This window comes from Pelobates fuscus, chromosome 3 (assembly GCF_036172605.1).
Source record: "Pelobates fuscus isolate aPelFus1 chromosome 3, aPelFus1.pri, whole genome shotgun sequence".
Classification (NCBI taxonomy): Eukaryota; Metazoa; Chordata; class Amphibia; order Anura; family Pelobatidae; genus Pelobates; species Pelobates fuscus.
This window is the reverse complement of record NC_086319.1, coordinates 179,376,371-179,394,291: the sequence shown is the minus strand read 5'-3', so window position 1 is coordinate 179,394,291 and position 17,921 is coordinate 179,376,371. Positions and strand designations below refer to the sequence as shown.

The 17,921-nt window shown below is 39.1% G+C and overlaps 1 protein-coding gene across 2 annotated transcripts in view; it reads right to left on the bottom strand.

Moving 5' to 3' along the window:
• Positions 1-17,921, bottom strand: part of RFX4 (regulatory factor X4) — a 108,817-nt gene that overhangs the window by 66,605 nt on the left and 24,291 nt on the right. For both annotated transcript variants that reach the window (XM_063445360.1, XM_063445361.1), the window contains exons 2-3: positions 9,761-9,847; positions 8,092-8,152 (exon numbers count right to left, since the gene is read on the bottom strand). In XM_063445360.1, the coding sequence (XP_063301430.1) occupies positions 8,092-8,152; positions 9,761-9,847 (148 nt within the window). The remainder of the gene's footprint in view (positions 1-8,091; positions 8,153-9,760; positions 9,848-17,921) is intronic.

Below are 17,921 nucleotides of genomic sequence, written 5' to 3'. Positions count from 1 at the left end.
TTTGTGTTTCCTCCACAAGTGGAGTTTACTAGAGATTAAAGGGTGTGATGTGGGGTTGGGTCTTTGGATAGGGCAGTTTTGCAACATTAAAAAAATATATTCACACTTTACAAGTTTAACAACCACTAACTACATCCTCAGATCTCTATAACATCTTAAAGTTATTTCCATAAGACATGTACCTGCTTCTGGGAATTTCTCTCATCTTACCTCTACTCTAATCCAGACTTTTAAACAGTTCTTGTCTCCAGCTGGACAAACTGATAGTCCCCTTCTTCTTTGGGGAACAGCAAAAACCATCATAAGGAGCCAAATTATTAGCTACCTGGAAAAAACACAAAGACTGGACCTCTAGATAACAAGCATTGCAAAGGGGTCTTTCAATTCCATCCAACTTGTATTTAACATGGAGTTATTGACATCAAAACTATGTATCAAAAACACCGTTCCAAGATAAGGCTGCTATGGATTTCTACTACACCAAACACAGAACTAGTTCACATGGAAGACCCCATTGGTCTGACCACTAATCCAGAAACAAACTGACGTTTTCATAGCTTTAACTCAAACCTAATAGGAAGGACCCTTGATGAGTGTATTAAGATAATGGGATATCTGCAAAGGTATTCACATGACACACTCAGCACCTTTGATAAAAGTTAGCAAGATCAACAAATGTTCACCAAGAAACACATAATAATGGCTGTAAATACTGAATGCAAACTGGAATGCAAAGTATGGGAATTCTGGCCTAATATTACCAGTCTGGGTTTCAATTCACTACAGTTCACTGTGTAGCTAATATACCCTGATATATTCCATTCTTCATCTCAGAAATGTGAGAAATGTCAGAGCTGAAACAGAAAATACTCTTTAACCAGCCAGGTTGTACATAAAGATACTAATTATTACCTCTTTCATCATTGTATCTATCCTCCTTCCTCCTTTCAGCATTGATCATTAGTCTGACACCTTGTACAAAACATTGTAATACCTGAACATTTTAATAATCCAAGGCTCACTGTGTTTTCTATTCAAGCCATTATCCATTTTAAAACAATCAGACACCACATATAACTCTCTGTCTATGTGCTTCAGCCTTGCATCATGTTCATATAATTCCTTGCCATACCACGGTCTAATTTTATTTACTGTCTAAAGAGTGGAATTTTAATTGACCTAAACTTGAAGAATTTTTTTATTTTATTAGATTGGTTGCCAAGGCAAGGCAGTTGGCCATCTTTGCTAGTCACAATCATGTAATTAGTTTAATCTTCACAAGGAATAGTGATGTCATAGATCAGAAATGATAGTACTGATAGGAAAAGGGCAACTGTATATTTACATCAACATTATGCAGGTGCCATTTGGAACAAAACCATTTTATGAGCAAGAATTCTTAAATGCAAAGGATATTTAGGACAGAAAAAAATAATATGAGATCTCACAAGCTATAAATGATGGCATAATCAAGGTAAAATTCTTATTGGATTCTGTGTGAAATAATTGCTGCAGTTTCACTTAATTTACAACAACTGCAAATAAATGAATTGAAACATTTTGCACATGGATATAGATAGGTAGCTAGACAGAGAAGACTGATTGATTCTTCTCTTGTTTAATAATAAACCTATAGAGGAATTGTCACTTCACTGGAATTTATACCATTAAATATAACATTGTTACATGAGTTTGCTTTCTCTATGCTGACTGACAAATCTTATAAGAATAGATGACCGGAAGCAAAGATCGAGGCAACTAGTTGCAGCAAAAAGAGGTGAGAATTCCTACAATTAATTTAATCTTTTACATCTTACAAATACATATTTGTTAACTATAGTGATAAGTAAATATAAGCTAAAAATCCTGGAAAGTGAGTTCCCTTAACACTATTTTACATTTTGTGTGTACAGATGAATGAAACATCTAGGTTTAATATTCAAAAAACATACAATACCCAGGGTCCGGGGGCATGTCCTAGCAGCGCGAGAACACGGACGTGTAACAAAAGAGTTCTCCCGAAACGCGTCAGTTACAACCTGGAAACCAGCTTGTTGAACCCATTATCCTGACAAATTTGATCATCATTTAGCCCTGCGCGACATGGCTACTAAATCAGCTAAAAAAAATTAAGCAAAAAATGATGAATTTACATCTAGCTGTTATGTCAGCGAATTCCCAAGATGGCGCAGAGCGGTGTACCTCTCCGGCCGCAGGCTCAGATGTGAGTGACACGGCCAACAGTGGCATTCGCACTTCCAGTCCAGCCACAGACTCTTCAATCAGACCGATGTTGCAGGAATTAAAAAGCACAATCCAAACAGATCTGCTGAAAAATGCGTCAGACTTCAGGTCAGACATACAAGCAATCGGCGAACGCACTGCAGGTCTTGAGGAACGTACAGAGGAGATAGTGGAAGCCCATAACTCCCTGGCAGATGCTCAGGCATCTATGGAAGGAAAACTCAAAAAAATGGAGGACAAGCTTGCCGATCATGAGGATAGAGATCGGCGTAATAACATTAGAATTCAAGGTATTTCTGAAGATGTTCAACAACCTGACTTGGAATTATTTGTGAAAGAGCTATTTAAGACACTACTGCCTGCCCCAGCAAATTCAGAGTTGGTACTGGACCCAACACATAGGTTATCAAAACCTAGATATCTGGCAGCATTTATACCGAGAGATGTAATTACTAGAGTTAATTACTATGCTATTAAGGAATGTGTCATGCAGGCATCATGAATAGAGCCCAATTTGTCAGGAAAATTTACGCAAGTAAAGCTGTTCACAGATCTATCCTCTGCTACTATGCTCAAGAGGCATTATTTTGCCCAAATTACGAAAGCCCTACGTGAGGCGAAGGTTCTCTATAAATAGGGATTCCCAGGAAAACTTATAGTAAAGAAAAATGCTGTGGACAAACCTTTTTTTCCCCAGAGGATGGAAGGAAACTACTACAAGAATGGAATATTCAAGTAGATGCTGAGGACTACTCCACATCTACCACCGCAAGTCCTTCCAAAAAGATCGCCGAAGACTGGTCGGTTGTGTCCAAGATTAAGTAGACAGCCGGGAGACCTGTGGGAACAGCAAGTTAGGCTTGTCCCAAGCTCTACAAGGCTATTTGTAACCAGTTGCCAGGTTTGAGCCTTGCCGGCTGGTGCCTTTCTAATGTGTATAATATACTGGAGAGAAAAACGGGTTTCTTTTTTTTATGTATGTTATAATTTTTTGTATATATGAGCTACTATATATTGCCATCATAGGGCGATGCAGAAAGTTCTCACTCGCCCACCTTTAAATAGCCACTTCCAGATCCGTTCAATTTTTCTTTTGCTGCTATATATTAGTGAACGGAATTTTGTATATAGTTTTGGTTTATTGTGTTTTATGTTATTTTTTTCTAATTGTATTATTAGTAGACCCATCCAGTGCAGACCCTCTGATGTTGCATCTGAATGTGCCGGGTTATGTTCTATGAGAATAAATTTGGGGCGTATGGTTCCATTTCCTCAGATTCCTCTTGATGCTATGGAAGTCATAATCTCTAAGCCTTGGAGACCGGAAGGCTTAGAGAGCCTGGATATTGCAGCCTACAAGTTAGTGTTTAATAACACTCAATATGGTCCTTAAAATCTTTTCTCTGAATGTTAAAGGACTTCATTCACCCCACAAACATAGGCTAGCCTTAGAGGAAGACAGGAAGAGCGGAGCCTATGTGGCGTTTTTCAGAAGACCCATTTTCCATGGGGCCACAGGCCTAAATTTGGTTCTTCATGGTTTCCTAAAGATTATTATTCTTGCTTTTCCAAAAAAAAAGGGGGAGTTTCCATCATGATCGGAAAAGATGTTCCCTTCACTATGGTTCGCAAGATGGGGGATAGGATAGGGCGATTCTTGCTTCTTCAATGTTATATTAATAATAACCAATATACCTTGCTAAATATCTATGGTCCCAATGACAATCAACTAGCTTTTGTACATTCTTTGTTTGCTTTAATTCAATCACACAAATTTTGAGAAGTGATCGCTGGAGGTGACACAAACTTTTTACTAGATCGCGTACTAGATTCATCCACATCTGGCACATTAGCAGTACACAAAGAAACAAGGAGATCTAAGTTGACCTCCCATCTTTGTCAAACCCTACTACACCAATAATTTTGTGGATCCATGGAGAGTAGATCACCCCACGGAACGTGACTACACGTGTCATTCTACGGTCCACAATAGTTATTCGCGAATCGACCGATTCCTAATTCCTTCCACTTCCCTTCCCAAAGTGGCCAACACTGAGATCAAACTGATAACATGGTCTGATCACACCCCAATCACTATCTCTGCATGAATACTTCCCCACTGGAGGACAGGGTACTTGACGAATCAATGAGAGTCTTTTGGAGGACCCTGAAGTGGTTTCTCAAATTAAAAACGACCTATTTACGTATTTCCAAATCAATTAACCTCCAGACTCTTCTTTAGACAATATCTGGCTGTCTCACAAAGCATAAGAAGCATCTTTATAAAACATGCAAGTCATGCAAAAAAAAAAAGAGAGAACAGTTAAATATGTTGCTATTTTAGAGGAGCTCACTTCCCTAACTCATGCAAATAAACACCACCCCTCCCCGACCACACACTCTAAACTCTTAACACTACAATCTAAACTTCGGGACTTGGAACTGTCCAAAACGACATATCTGTTACTGAGATTGAAGCATAATGTTTTTGCCGCAGGTAAATATGTCAGGGACTCTCTTGGCATCATGCCTGAAATCGAAACGTGTCACCTCCAGAATTGCTCACCTAGTGGGTCAAGGTCTGTCGGATTCCTTTTTCTGGTGCTGGATGCCGAAAAGGCCTTCGACAGATTAAATTGGCTGTATATGCAGAGAGTACTAGAAAAATTTGAATGAGATGAGACAAGGATTGATGGCCTTTTACTACAATCCCTCTGCCAAAGTATCACACGCAGGGTTTTTGTCTAAGACATTTGACATAACCAATGGTACTCACCAGTGTCCCCTATCACCCCTTTTATATATAATTTCCTTGGAACCATTAGCAGCTAAAATTAGGCCCCATGAAGGCATTGTCTGCATCCGGGTACAAGATAAGGAATATTGCTTGGCCCTGTTTGCGGACAATGTCTTTATTGCTCTGTCCGATCCTGGGGAATCCCTTCCCCTGATTATGAAGCTACTGGATACTTATGGTATGATTTCATATTACAAGTTAAACTAGGATAAAACTCAGGCTATCCCGGTAAAATAACCAAAGACAAGGATTATGTCGTTGCAAGTATCATACCCTTTTGATTGGAAAACTACGTCCCTTACGTATCTAGGAGTTAAGAATACCATATCTATAGTGAATGTAGTAAAGTATAACTATATACCTCTACGGCATATGTGTCAAACTGAATTGAACAAGTGGAAAAACATATATTTACCATGGCTAGGCAAAATTAACACGTTCAAAATGATGATTCTTCCCTGCCTGTTGTATATATTTAGGATGCTTCCTTTAAGTATTCCGCAATTCCTATGTAAATTGATACAATCAATATGTAGTTCATTTGTTTGGGATGGCCATAAACCACGACTACCGTTGCGACTCTTACAAGAATCTACTAAATTGGGAGGTGTTGGCCTACCTAATATATGGCTTTATTATAAAGCCTGTATGTTGGCATCAGGGCTAACATTGCATATCCCCACTGGTACGCTCCAATGGGCGGATTTGGAGAATACACAGGTACGTGTAGGGAAGCTGATAGAACTCTCTGATCTCTGGACGTCAAGAAGATTTCTTCAAAAGGTTACAAATCTTTTTCCAACCACCACAGCAACATTGGAAATCTGGGATGGATTTACGGTGGCATTGGACTGGAAAGATAATTTCCCCCAATGCGCCCCGCTCTCTGCACTAAAAGTAGCATTTCCCTGGGTGACAACAGATAGTTGGGTAGCTGCAGGGATAACACATTTAACTCAATTTTACGAGACAGGTAAACTGAAACCCTTCCAGGTTCTAAAACAACAATATGATGTCTCTACTCGTAATACATTTTCCTTCCTTCAGTTGAAAAGTATTCTCACCTCTCATGTAGCAACACAGCTGTCTCAGCCATTTGAAGAGACGTTACTCACGATTAAATAAATCTTAGATAGGTGTTGGAAAGCACCCCCAAAACATAAAGCACTGTCAGTATGCTATAAAGCATGGCTAGACCTCTCCCCAACCTATTCTCCACCATTTAAATGACAATGGGAAGAGGAATGCAATTTCAAAATTGCTGATTCTGGGTGGACTAAGATCCTGACTAATTTATCTACATTTATGTCTTGCTTTACCCACATAGAAGCCCATAAAAAGTTGATCTTCTGGTGGTATTTGACACCTACCAAACTTCGCAAAATATACCCTGCTGTATCCCCTTGTGTTGGAGATGTGGGATAGAACACGGTACAATGCTACATGTTTGATGGTCATGTAAAGGAATTAAAGTTATTTGGCAAGATGTGAGTAATGTATTAGCCCTATTGGGCTTGAGGGATTTCCTATAAATCCATCTACCTTGCTCTTTTTTTACTCTTTCCAAGAAATACCACCCAGTCATTGTCACAAATTGCTGCTTTGGTCTTCCTTGCTGCACGCAGTTTGATAGTGACTTGATGGAAATCCACAGTTTACCCTTCTGCCTCTCAGCTGAGGGGCAAGGTCCATCAATATTATTTATTCGAACGAATGTCTATAGATAAACCATATAAAAAAACAAGTATTTGCCGAAGCGTGGAGTAAGTGTACGGAGACATATGTGCAGCCAGGTACCAAGAGTACTACTTAACTCAGATCGAGCTAACATACACATAGGTGACGCAAGCTGCAATTTCTTTCTGGTGGTGGGATAGGTAATATTTTGCCGTATGAAATTAAACTTATATAAACGGCTGGTCCAAACTTTAGGCAGGATGCCCTGTACAGATAGTTGGGTCTTTTTTAAAATGTATTATTATTGTTTCTATCTTTTTCTTTTAATCGTATGTCAGGTTGTTTAATTATGATTGGAAACAAGCAAGTAGAATGTCTCGAATTGTACTGAGAACAAAGTGTGTCCATATGAGTGATGAATTATGTACGAAAATACCTTATATATAAATGTAAAATATGGATTGTATTACTGAAACATTATGTAATGTTATTTTTCTTATGAAAATCAATAAAACATTAATGGGAAAAAAAACATACAATACCCATATAACATAAAACCAAGACACTACAGACACTGACAATTCAACTGTCTAAGTTGCTTTGATCAGATTTTATTTATACCCTTAAGTTTCTTATTTTTTTTTATCAAGTTTTCCAATTTTTCTATGTTTCTATTAGCATAGCTTGTGAACATAGCTTTCCATTTTCTAATTTGTATTGTTCTAACGTATGTTCTATTATTTTATTTATTGTTTTCCAATTCATAGCAATCATGTTCTCAGTATCTATTACCATTTGTATTATAATTCTATAAATATCTTTACTCATATTTGGGTATCGTTTTTAGCAAGAGTAAAATCTATTTTATAGTAAATTCCTTATTTTTCAGCGTGGGAAGGTAGGTAGTAGATTTCACGGATTAATAATACATAGATTTAATTAGCTATATGTAAATCCCCTGTTTAGGGAGATACTCTTAGCAACATAACCCCTATAGCTTGCTGAATTGTCTTGGAACATTGTTTAGGGACAGTTTGATATAACCTACACCCTGCCCCCTATTTGTGAAATGACCACTTCAGCATATTCAATGTGCTCTGTTCAAATTAGACTGCAGTGACTTGCCGAGAGTCCTGGGGAACGGATAGACCAGTGCTCACAGCTGATCAATATCTTCCGGTTTGGATGGAATTGAAATTGATAGGATTAAGTATTAATTCCACAGTTGAAACAGCCAGATACTCTAGACAGAGCTGTAGTGGCTATATTATTTCCTTTTAAGTTTTAAGACAATAAAACACTATACAGATGACCATATAGTAATTGACAACACAGCAATTAACAATGGATGACAGCTATAACAGGATAATTACCATTGGAGAGTGGCAGGTGTGGAATGTGGTTTTGATGCTCTGTTTTCTTTTTCTTCATCTGCTGGAGAAAGATGGAATACAAACAGAAAATAGGGTTAAAATGAAATATTCCTACAAAGCTAAACAAAAAAGTGCAATGTCATGTACATACATATCCAGAAAACAAATGGATGGAGGTATCAGGTATTTAACACATGAGGTTGTCTTTCACTTGTAACATGTCTGACAAGTGGTAGAATACAATTTGTGAAGAATACATTGACCTTGACCACTAGATCATTGCATGTTGTGAGCCACTTTAAAGCGGCACTGACACGGCAAACTTACCTTTCTCCTATTGTTTTCTCTTCTCTTCATCTCTCAGAATCTGTTCTTTTTTCTTCCTTTCTGATCTAGTTTTCTTCAAAACATAAGACAAAGTAGGGACTACTTTGTCTTATGTATTTTTCCTACACTTGACTTTCTTTGACCAAAGGAGGAGTTCAAGTCTGCTCCATTTCCTGTGTCAAGGAGGAGGGTAAGTCCATATTTTATCTTATGTTTTAGAGAAAACTAGATCAGAAATAAAGAAAATAAGAACAGATTCTGAGAGAGGAAGAGAAAAGGAAATGATAGGAGAAAGGTAAGTTTGGCATGACAGTGCCGCTTTAAAGAAGCTCTGTTTTCACAAATAGAAGACGTGAGAGCATTCATCATCCGTTTAATACTATTTAACTAGTCAAACATTTTTATGGCACTCCTTTACGAAACTATGCCCTCTCAATATTTTCTCCCATGAGGTTTTTTTTTTTATTTCTCCACCTTCATTCTTTTACCCCCATTTTGGTGCTCCCTCTCAGAACCCACTGCTAATGATTCCAGCGTAGCTGCTTTGGTTTATGGGTATCACAACTGTTTAGTGAACTGCTTCATGCTCTGCTACTGACTAATGTAGTTTTGATCTGTTATATAGCTCCACCTAGTATCCCACTCCAATCGATCTACCATATGCTTTCTTATGGCTGTATACTCCCTTCCATTCCACTCCTATGACCATTAATGGTTATCCTTGGCAACCTTAGATGCTTGCATAGTGTATTTACCATTTTGTTCATTCAGCCCGTATTATGATGTGGTGTCTTACAAGTATAAATGCTTGGAAACGTACACAATTAATACATTCCTGTCAAAAAAGGCAAGTTGTATATGTTGGATATGCTTTAGAGACACAGGTCCCGCTGCGCTTGATCTGTCTCCCCCATCGTCATTGCGAAGGGAAACCTAATGTGTATGAATAAATACTTTCCTATGGGGATTTTGAAGACACTGAAATACCCTCATGCACAAAGCATGAGGACATCCAGTATCGTTTCACTGAGAAACATCAGAAATAGCCTCTAGTGGCAGTCTAAATGCTACAATGTTTACATTGGAGGGTTAAATGGGCAGGGGCACTGCACCCAGACCACTTCAATGAGATAAAGTGTCCTGGGTACCACAGCATTTACCCTAAGTTGGGCTTCATTCACTGGTCTTTTTGCCACCTTTTAATTCATCTGGTTCATAAATTTGTTATGGTGTGTGGACAGGTGCATCTGTACTACATATGGCATGTATATCTTTCTGGGATATGGTTATCAAGATATTTTTCCTTTCCAAAATCTAAAGATATCCTGGGTAAAATACTTACTTTCGTCGTTAGAGACATTGCCCAGAGATGCATGACTGGAATAGCGTTTATTTTCACTTTCACTGAGGCATCTTTCAATCCAGCTTTCTGCAAAACATTGTAGAAATTCATGAGAAAGCACATTTTACAGTGTTAATGCACAGACAAAATCCTACTTAGAAATGCAAAACTTTCTTTTATAAATTATTTTATTTATTTTTGTAGCTCCCATTCACAAAATTACTTGAAAAACACATGCACATTTCTCAAGCTATTTTATCTGAATGGGGAGCTACTGATTGGCTTAAAGCACCAGCTGACCGCTCTAAGCCAATCAGAGGAGAAGACTTCCATTTTGAAATTTTTCAGAAAGCAGATGTGGGAGGAGGCAGAGCGAAGAGGCGCTGGAGAAATGGCTTTCGAGTTAAACCATCAGTGAATGGTTACCCATAACAGTATATCAGCACCAGAGACCTACTGGCACTATAACAACTTTTTTTGTTGTTAATTGTTTTGTTAATTTTGTTAAAGTTGTAATGGTGTCCGGAGGGTCTGTTTAATGTCTAAATAGCTCAACTATGTTTCCTATCTGGCTTTATAGTCTTGAATTATACATTCACTTTGAATTCTCACTTTAGTGAATAACTCTCTGTGAGTCATAATTCAAAAATGTTGTTCCTGTAACAATTTGTAATGGTCTCCTTTATTGTTAAATTTCCTCCTTTACAGTATTGTAAAGCACTGTGGAATAAGTTGGTGTTATTTTAATAACAATAATGATAGCATATGCCAGAGGAAGATGCTTTTCAAGTTGACATAATTATTTCATGTCACGTAGGACAGACAACATTTCTGTGTACTGGTTTATGTTTACTATTCTGGATATTCAGATGAAAATACTGGTTCCTGGACAAGTTTAAACTGCTAAAATAATTCCAAGAAATTCTACTGCAGCACAGATCAAAAATGATTCCACATTGGCAGCTTACATGGCTTCATTTACAATGTTACTTGCCTTTATTTGGGGAATGGTTTATGGTGGAGAAGAACGCAGGGAGAGGGGATAAGGGAGAGTGGGGTTAGCTTGTAATAACGACAGTGTGCAAGCTGTAGATAAACAGCAAAAGAAATATCGCAAAAGAGAGACGGGGGAGGGGGTGATGAATTATGGTAGGGATGAGGAGGGAGTTATGAGGGGGAATAGAAGTCTATTAAAAATAAGGAAAATGGTACATGAAAGAAAGAGAGGGAGTAGGAATTCCAATGATGGTGAGATTTCTACATTTCAGGTTACTATGTCTACAAAATATATATTTAGTATAGTGCAATACACAAACATAGAAAAAAGACAAAACTACTACCCTCTCACAAACTCTCTCTCACACACACTAAACAGAAACAAACAAGACATCCCTTATACACATGCACACACTGCAAACACAGAACACACAATGCATCCTATACACGCACACACATAGGGGAACTACCGCTCGTGCAGGTGGTGTGGCTTCACTAGGACCTTCATGCTAACAGGGGCCTGTGTCTTCAGGGGGCCTGTGGTCTTCAGGGGCCCAGTTGTACGCTGCTTGCCTTCAGTGCACGATCGGGCACCTTTACATAAGAGTAAATGTAATGGCAATGCATGCATTGCCCCCAACATTATCAACAAAAGCATCCCATAATTTGGGATGCCAGTGGGCCTGGTAAAAAGGGTAACGCCAGTGGGACAAATTGTCCCAAAGGAGCCAGACCGATTTAGAATGGGGACATGCAGGTCGGTCTGACATGTATGCACGTCAGGCTGCCTGCCAACCACAAAGTCCTGTATACCCCATGAATCGGTACGCCAGTACCGGGTTGAAAGACTGGCAGGTCAACCTGAAGAACTGCCATTAAACTGCTAGCGTTTTTGGCATACCTGCATCCATTCCAGGAGTGCTACCCCTTTAGTTGGCACCATTGATGCAATTTGTCTCACTGCCTGTCGATCACACAGGTCAGCCCACTACATGCAGACATGCAAGGAGCATTGTTTCAATGCCCTCTGTATGGTCTTAATGCTTATAGCATTGCACAACGCCATCTAGTAAGTGGGTTGCGCTATGCTTTTTGGGGACAGTTCCTTGGTGTCCCGCTTTTGTCCTGGGACGGTGGGACAGAACCATAAAATCAGAACTGCCCTGCCAAAATTGGGACAATTAGGAGGCCTGTACATGTTTTGGGAAGATATACCCCAAATAGCATAAATGTAAAATGAAACTTTACAAAACAAATACAAATGCTTATTTGCTTAATTTAATAATATAAATGACTAAATTGTGCACTTTCAGACTATCACTGGCTTGCCATCCAAATTTTACAGATAATGAAGATTTGAAGTCTGATTCTGGCCATTGTCCCCCCAATACTCCAGTCATGCTCCGGTGTCCTGTTTAACTGGGGTACTGCAATAATCTGTGACTGCACTGCACACAAGCATCACAGGTTGCCAGCACAAGTGTGTAGAGAAGAGCAATAGAACTTTGCATATGAGCAGACCTAACAGGTTTGGCATCATACATGCACCATGCTGACACACTCCTTTATACAGGGAGTGCAGAATTATTAGGCAAATGAGTATTTTGACCACATCATCCTCTTTATTCATGTTGTCTTACTCCAAGCTGTATAGGCTCGAAAGCCTACTACCAATTAAGCATATTAGGTGATGTGCATCTCTGTAATGAGAAGGGGTGTGGTCTAATGACATCAACACCCTATATCAGGTGTGCATAATTATTAGGCAACTTCCTTTCCTTTGGCAAAATGGGTCAAAAGAAGGACTTGACAGGCTCAGAAAAGTCAAAAATAGTGAGATTTCTTGCAGAGGGATGCAGCACTCTTAAAATTGCAAAGCTTCTGAAGCGTGATCATCGAACAATCAAGCGTTTCATTCAAAATAGTCAACAGGGTCGCAAGAAGCGTGTGGAAAAACCAAGGCGCAAAATAACTGCCCATGAACTGAGAAAAGTCAAGCGTGCAGCTGCCAAGATGCCGCTTGCCACCAGTTTGGCCATATTTCAGAGCTGCAACATTACTGGAGTGCCCAAAAGCAAAAGGTGTGCAATACTCAGAGACATGGCCAAGGTAAGAAAGGCTGAAAGACGACCACCACTGAACAAGACACACAAGCTGAAACGTCAAGACTGGGCCAAGCAATATCTCAAGACTGATTTTTCTAAGATTTTATGGACTGATGAAATGAGAGTGAGTCTTGATGGGCCAGATGGATGGGCCCGTGGCTGGATTGGTAAAGGGCAGAGAGCTCCAGTCCGACTCAGACGCCAGCAAGGTGGAGGTGGAGTACTGGTTTGGGCTGGTATCATCAAAGATGAGCTTGTGGGGCCTTTTCGGGTTGAGGATGGAGTCAAGCTCAACTCCCAGTCCTACTGCCAGTTTCTGGAAGACACCTTCTTCAAGCAGTGGTACAGGAAGAAGTCTGCATCCTTCAAGAAAAACATGATTTTCATGCAGGACAATGCTCCATCACACGCGTCCAAGTATTCCACAGCGTGGCTGGCAAGAAAGGGTATAAAAGAAGAAAATCTAATGACATGGCCTCCTTGTTCACCTGATCTGAACCCCATTGAGAACCTGTGGTCCATCATCAAATGTGAGATTTACAAGGAGGGAAAACAGTACACCTCTCTGAACAGTGTTTGGGAGGCTGTGGTTGCTTCTGCACGCAATGTTGATGGTGAACAGATCAAAACACTGACAGAATCCATGGATGGCAGGCTTTTGAGTGTCCTTGCAAAGAAAGGTGGCTATATTGGTCACTGATTTGTTTTTGTTTTGTTTTTGAATGTCAGAAATGTATATTTGTGAATGTTGAGATGTTATATTGGTTTCACTGGTAAAGATAAATAATTGAAATGGGTATATATTTGTTTTTTGTTAAGTTGCCTAATAATTATGCACAGTAACAGTCACCTGCACACACAGATATCCCCCTAAAATAGCTAAAACTAAAAACAAACTAAAAACTACTTCCAAAAATATTCAGCTTTGATATTAATGAGTTTTTTGGGTTCATTGAGAACATGGTTGTTGTTCAATAATAAAATTAATCCTCAAAAATACAACTTGCCTAATAATTCTGCACTCCCTGTAGAAACCATAACTCTTCTGTTCCAGTTTGAGACATTTTTGGAGGTAGTTTGTCTGTAACGTACTAGTAATATTTTAAATATTATCAACAACTTACAGACAATAAGAATAAACATGTTTTGAAAACCAAATTTGGCTTCATAATCCCTCGTCTCAAAAACATAGCAAAACTATGCCCCATGTTTATTTATTCATTACACGTGTTATATGTTTATTACAGCTTTGAACTCGCATATTAGACCTGTCTTCTAATACCAGTCACTCACCAGGTTTCAGCCACTTCCTGTGTGATTCTAAGTGCAATGCAGGTACCACAGCATACCCAGCCCTAAACAAAACCCTATGTTGCTCCTAGTTACAGGAGGGAGATATGAAGGCTGTGGTGGCATTAACAGTTTTCTGACAAACACTGTAATACTGAAGGCACAGCATGAAAAGAACTGGTGTGTAACTGACATTGCCAGTCTATATTTATTTATTTGTCTTTCTATTTCTATTTCCACATTTTATCACATGTGAGATGGGAACTATTGCATGTGGATTAGGTAGTAATTATTTCAGTGAGACACCTATTATGAAGGCCTTTTTTCCTCTGTGTAAAGTGAAAGGTTTAGTGGAGTCATGTAGTATGCTTTTCCACAGGAACTTTCTATTCTAATTTCATAAGAAAAAAACTACTGTTCTCACTTTGGCAATGAGCAGATAATGAAGTAAGTTTTCTAGTTCATTCTTACAGTGATTAATACGACTGTTGATGCTGGTTTATGCTGCTATGAACCAGTTGCTATGTTACATTAAGAGGTTTTTACGATTCGATTGCTCTGCAATGTTATTTCCTTGATTCGATCAGGAGGTCTCGGATCAGGCGCTGATGATAAGCTGAGAGTGCCAGACTATCACAAACTCCAAGTTTAGAAAACAAAGTAAAAAAGTAACAAAGTAAAAAAGTTACGTATCATTTTCACTCCGTGTTCTGATTGGACGTTAGTGATAGGCTGAGAGCATAAGCTGATGTTCTCAGACTTCTCAGTGGCGCCCTAGCCTTCTTTCTGAAGTAGTAATGATGCCTGGAGTATGAGTAAAACGTTCTCTATTGCATTACAGCCATCAGAGTCGAGATCTTGAGTTCTTTACTAGCCCAAATTTAATGTATGTGTTACCATAGTAAGTAATAAAAAGGACAATGACGGGATTGATATGATGTCGAGTTGGTTCTTGATTTCAATGTGAAATATGAGAAAAATAAAAGGTGCAGCCCTGGAAAAGCTCCCATTTAACCCCTTAAGGACACATGACATGTGTGACATGTCATGATTCCCTTTTATTCCAGAAGTTTGGTCCTTAAGGGGTTAATTTCACTCTCACACAAATTGTAATCTGTATGAATGTCACCATTTGCCTACTTCAATAGTAAGAGAGATATACATTTGTAATATTTAGATCTATTAATAAAAGACCACTCCGGGCACCATAACAACTTATAGGTATATATAGTTTTAAATGGGAAACTAGTCAACTGACACTCTCAGCCTATAACCAGTGCCCAGTCTGAGGCTTCCTGGTTGAAGCCTTGGACCTGAATCAAAAGTGAAGGGACAGAGATATCATTACACCTTAACAACTTAATTGGGATAAAGTTGTTACAGTGTCCAGAGTGGTCTTTTAAAGGGATACTCTACACAACAACTGTTGCATATTACAAACATCACTGTAGCTAAAAAATCTCTTCACTCTGAGGTGAATGAAAGAGTATGATTTTTTTTTTTACACTTACTGCTGCCCAGCCTTTGTCCTTATACACACACTGTATGGGTACCCTGCGCAGGTTCAACACAAGCCTATAACCTCCCTCCCCTCTCCCCTCCCCCCCCCCCCCCCCCCGAGTTATGGTGACTGTGTGGCTAGGGAGATTGCATTTCTATGAGGAGATGGCATAGCATGTTTCAGACTCCCTGTAGGGATTGCCTTGGCTGAGATAATCTTAATGTATCATGGTCTGTCCTCCAAATAGCAAGAGAAAACTGTATTTTGTGAGGGAAGGTAGTGGAATCTAAGAAGTCTATGCCTACATCATGCATGTGTTTTATATATACCATATAGAATGTGACTTGACTACAAAAATGACGATAATCAGCTGTAGCACAAACACAGTTATCAGTTGCATACTACCCTTTTTTTGGCTGAACTAACACAGTCAAGACCATATGCATAATGTAACTTATATTATGAACTCTTATATTGAGATTTCATTTGAGCAATGTCCTGTTCACCTCTCGTCTCTGACAAAATTATTTTGTATGTCAACACTTGATGTTGATATATCCCCAATGTATTATTGTAAATCGCTGTGGAATGTTGGGCAGACTAGATGGGCCCGAAGGTTCTTATCTGCTGTCACATTCTATGTTTATATGTTTCTATGTTAATGTGTTGGCACTATATAAATGATAATAAAAACTATAATAATGAGTGGAACTGCAGCTGAGGAGTTATTTACTTTCCCTTTTGGAAAAAAAAAGTTGTAGACCAAAATGAGATTGATGGAGCAAAAATAGCACAAACTTTGAAAATATATATTTTTTTTTTACCTTAAATTTTCAAATAAATTTTCTTTGCAATGCATTACGTACATAATTTACCTAAAAAATGTGAATGCTTGCAGCCTATAGTGGCTCTTTAAAGTATTGCAGTGTGCTGCCAAAACTTATTTTTGCAACAAAGAAGTTTATTCATTGTCACTATTTTGCATCAGAATAGTAAGTATTGACTCACTTTGAAAATGAGTGTCCTGGAAAATTGACATTCTGAAAATACTGGATTTGCAAAGATGCAAAAAAAAAAAAAAGGAAGCCTGGCCTCTGTAGCTAATGAGGATTCATCACCTTTCTGTTAGTGCAGTGGCTGCTTGCTGTCAAACTACAAAATTGCAATAAGGGGGGGGGGGGACCCAAAGAACTAACACAGGGGGGGACATAGAGCCCCCCCGCCTCCACCCATGACCTGTGGGTGGGGCTATTAATATAAACAGGGGGCATTTTGAGCAATCCAACCAATCAGTTCTTATTTAAGGTCCCCACCCGCCTGTCATGGGTGGGGACTTGGGGGGGACATAAGGTCCCCCTCCATTATTTATTTAATTAAGGTCCCCACCAGACGGTCATGGGTGAGGGCCCGGGGGGACACACTAGGTCCTCCGTTTATAATTAATAGCCCCCGCCCAATTTTAGTTATTTGGGATCCCCACCATGGGGGAACGGTCCCTCCGTGTAGTAGGGGCATGTCACTGTCATTTAAAACTGGATATAAAAATCAGTATCTTATATAGAAGTGATAGAGTGCTACGGTGAGAGTATGTGTAAAAAGTAGCTATTTAGATCAGTATCACAGCCTTTTTAACCCCTAACATTTAACCCCAAACAACCACATTACACACAACACCCTGCACCCACAATGAACACAGGGTGACTTAAACAGCGTCAACAAACGTCAACAAACTTAAATAGCGTCTTTCTCCTAAATTTTTCCCCTGAAAAACGCACTAGGGCTTATTTTTGGGGATGTCTTATTTGGAGGAAAAACTGCAGCCAGCATGTGCTAGAAAGCAGGTCTATATTTGGGGGAATTCCCCCGAACATAGATAAGTTCACTAGGGCATGGAATCCCACAAATCTGTGTTTGAGGAAGTTTCCCAAACATAGATTAGTGAACTTGCGACTAGGGCTTATTTTCAGGGTATGTCTTATTTTGTCAGGGAAAGAGGGTAGGAATCATCCAGATACCTAATTGAATTGTCCATCTTAAGCTCTTGGTGATGGTGACTACCGTCACAATGCCATTATATCAAATGTAAATTTTAACCAAATTTTTAAAATTCACTGAGCATGATATGAGTTATAGTCCAGCAGAGACAAGCATCTTTTTGCACAGCTGCATCAATTAATCTACCTGCTCTTAGTAGCACAGAGATACCGCTGGCTGTGTTACAGTCACAGGAGGAAACTGTGCAGCTTGTCCACTGTATAATAAATAGGGA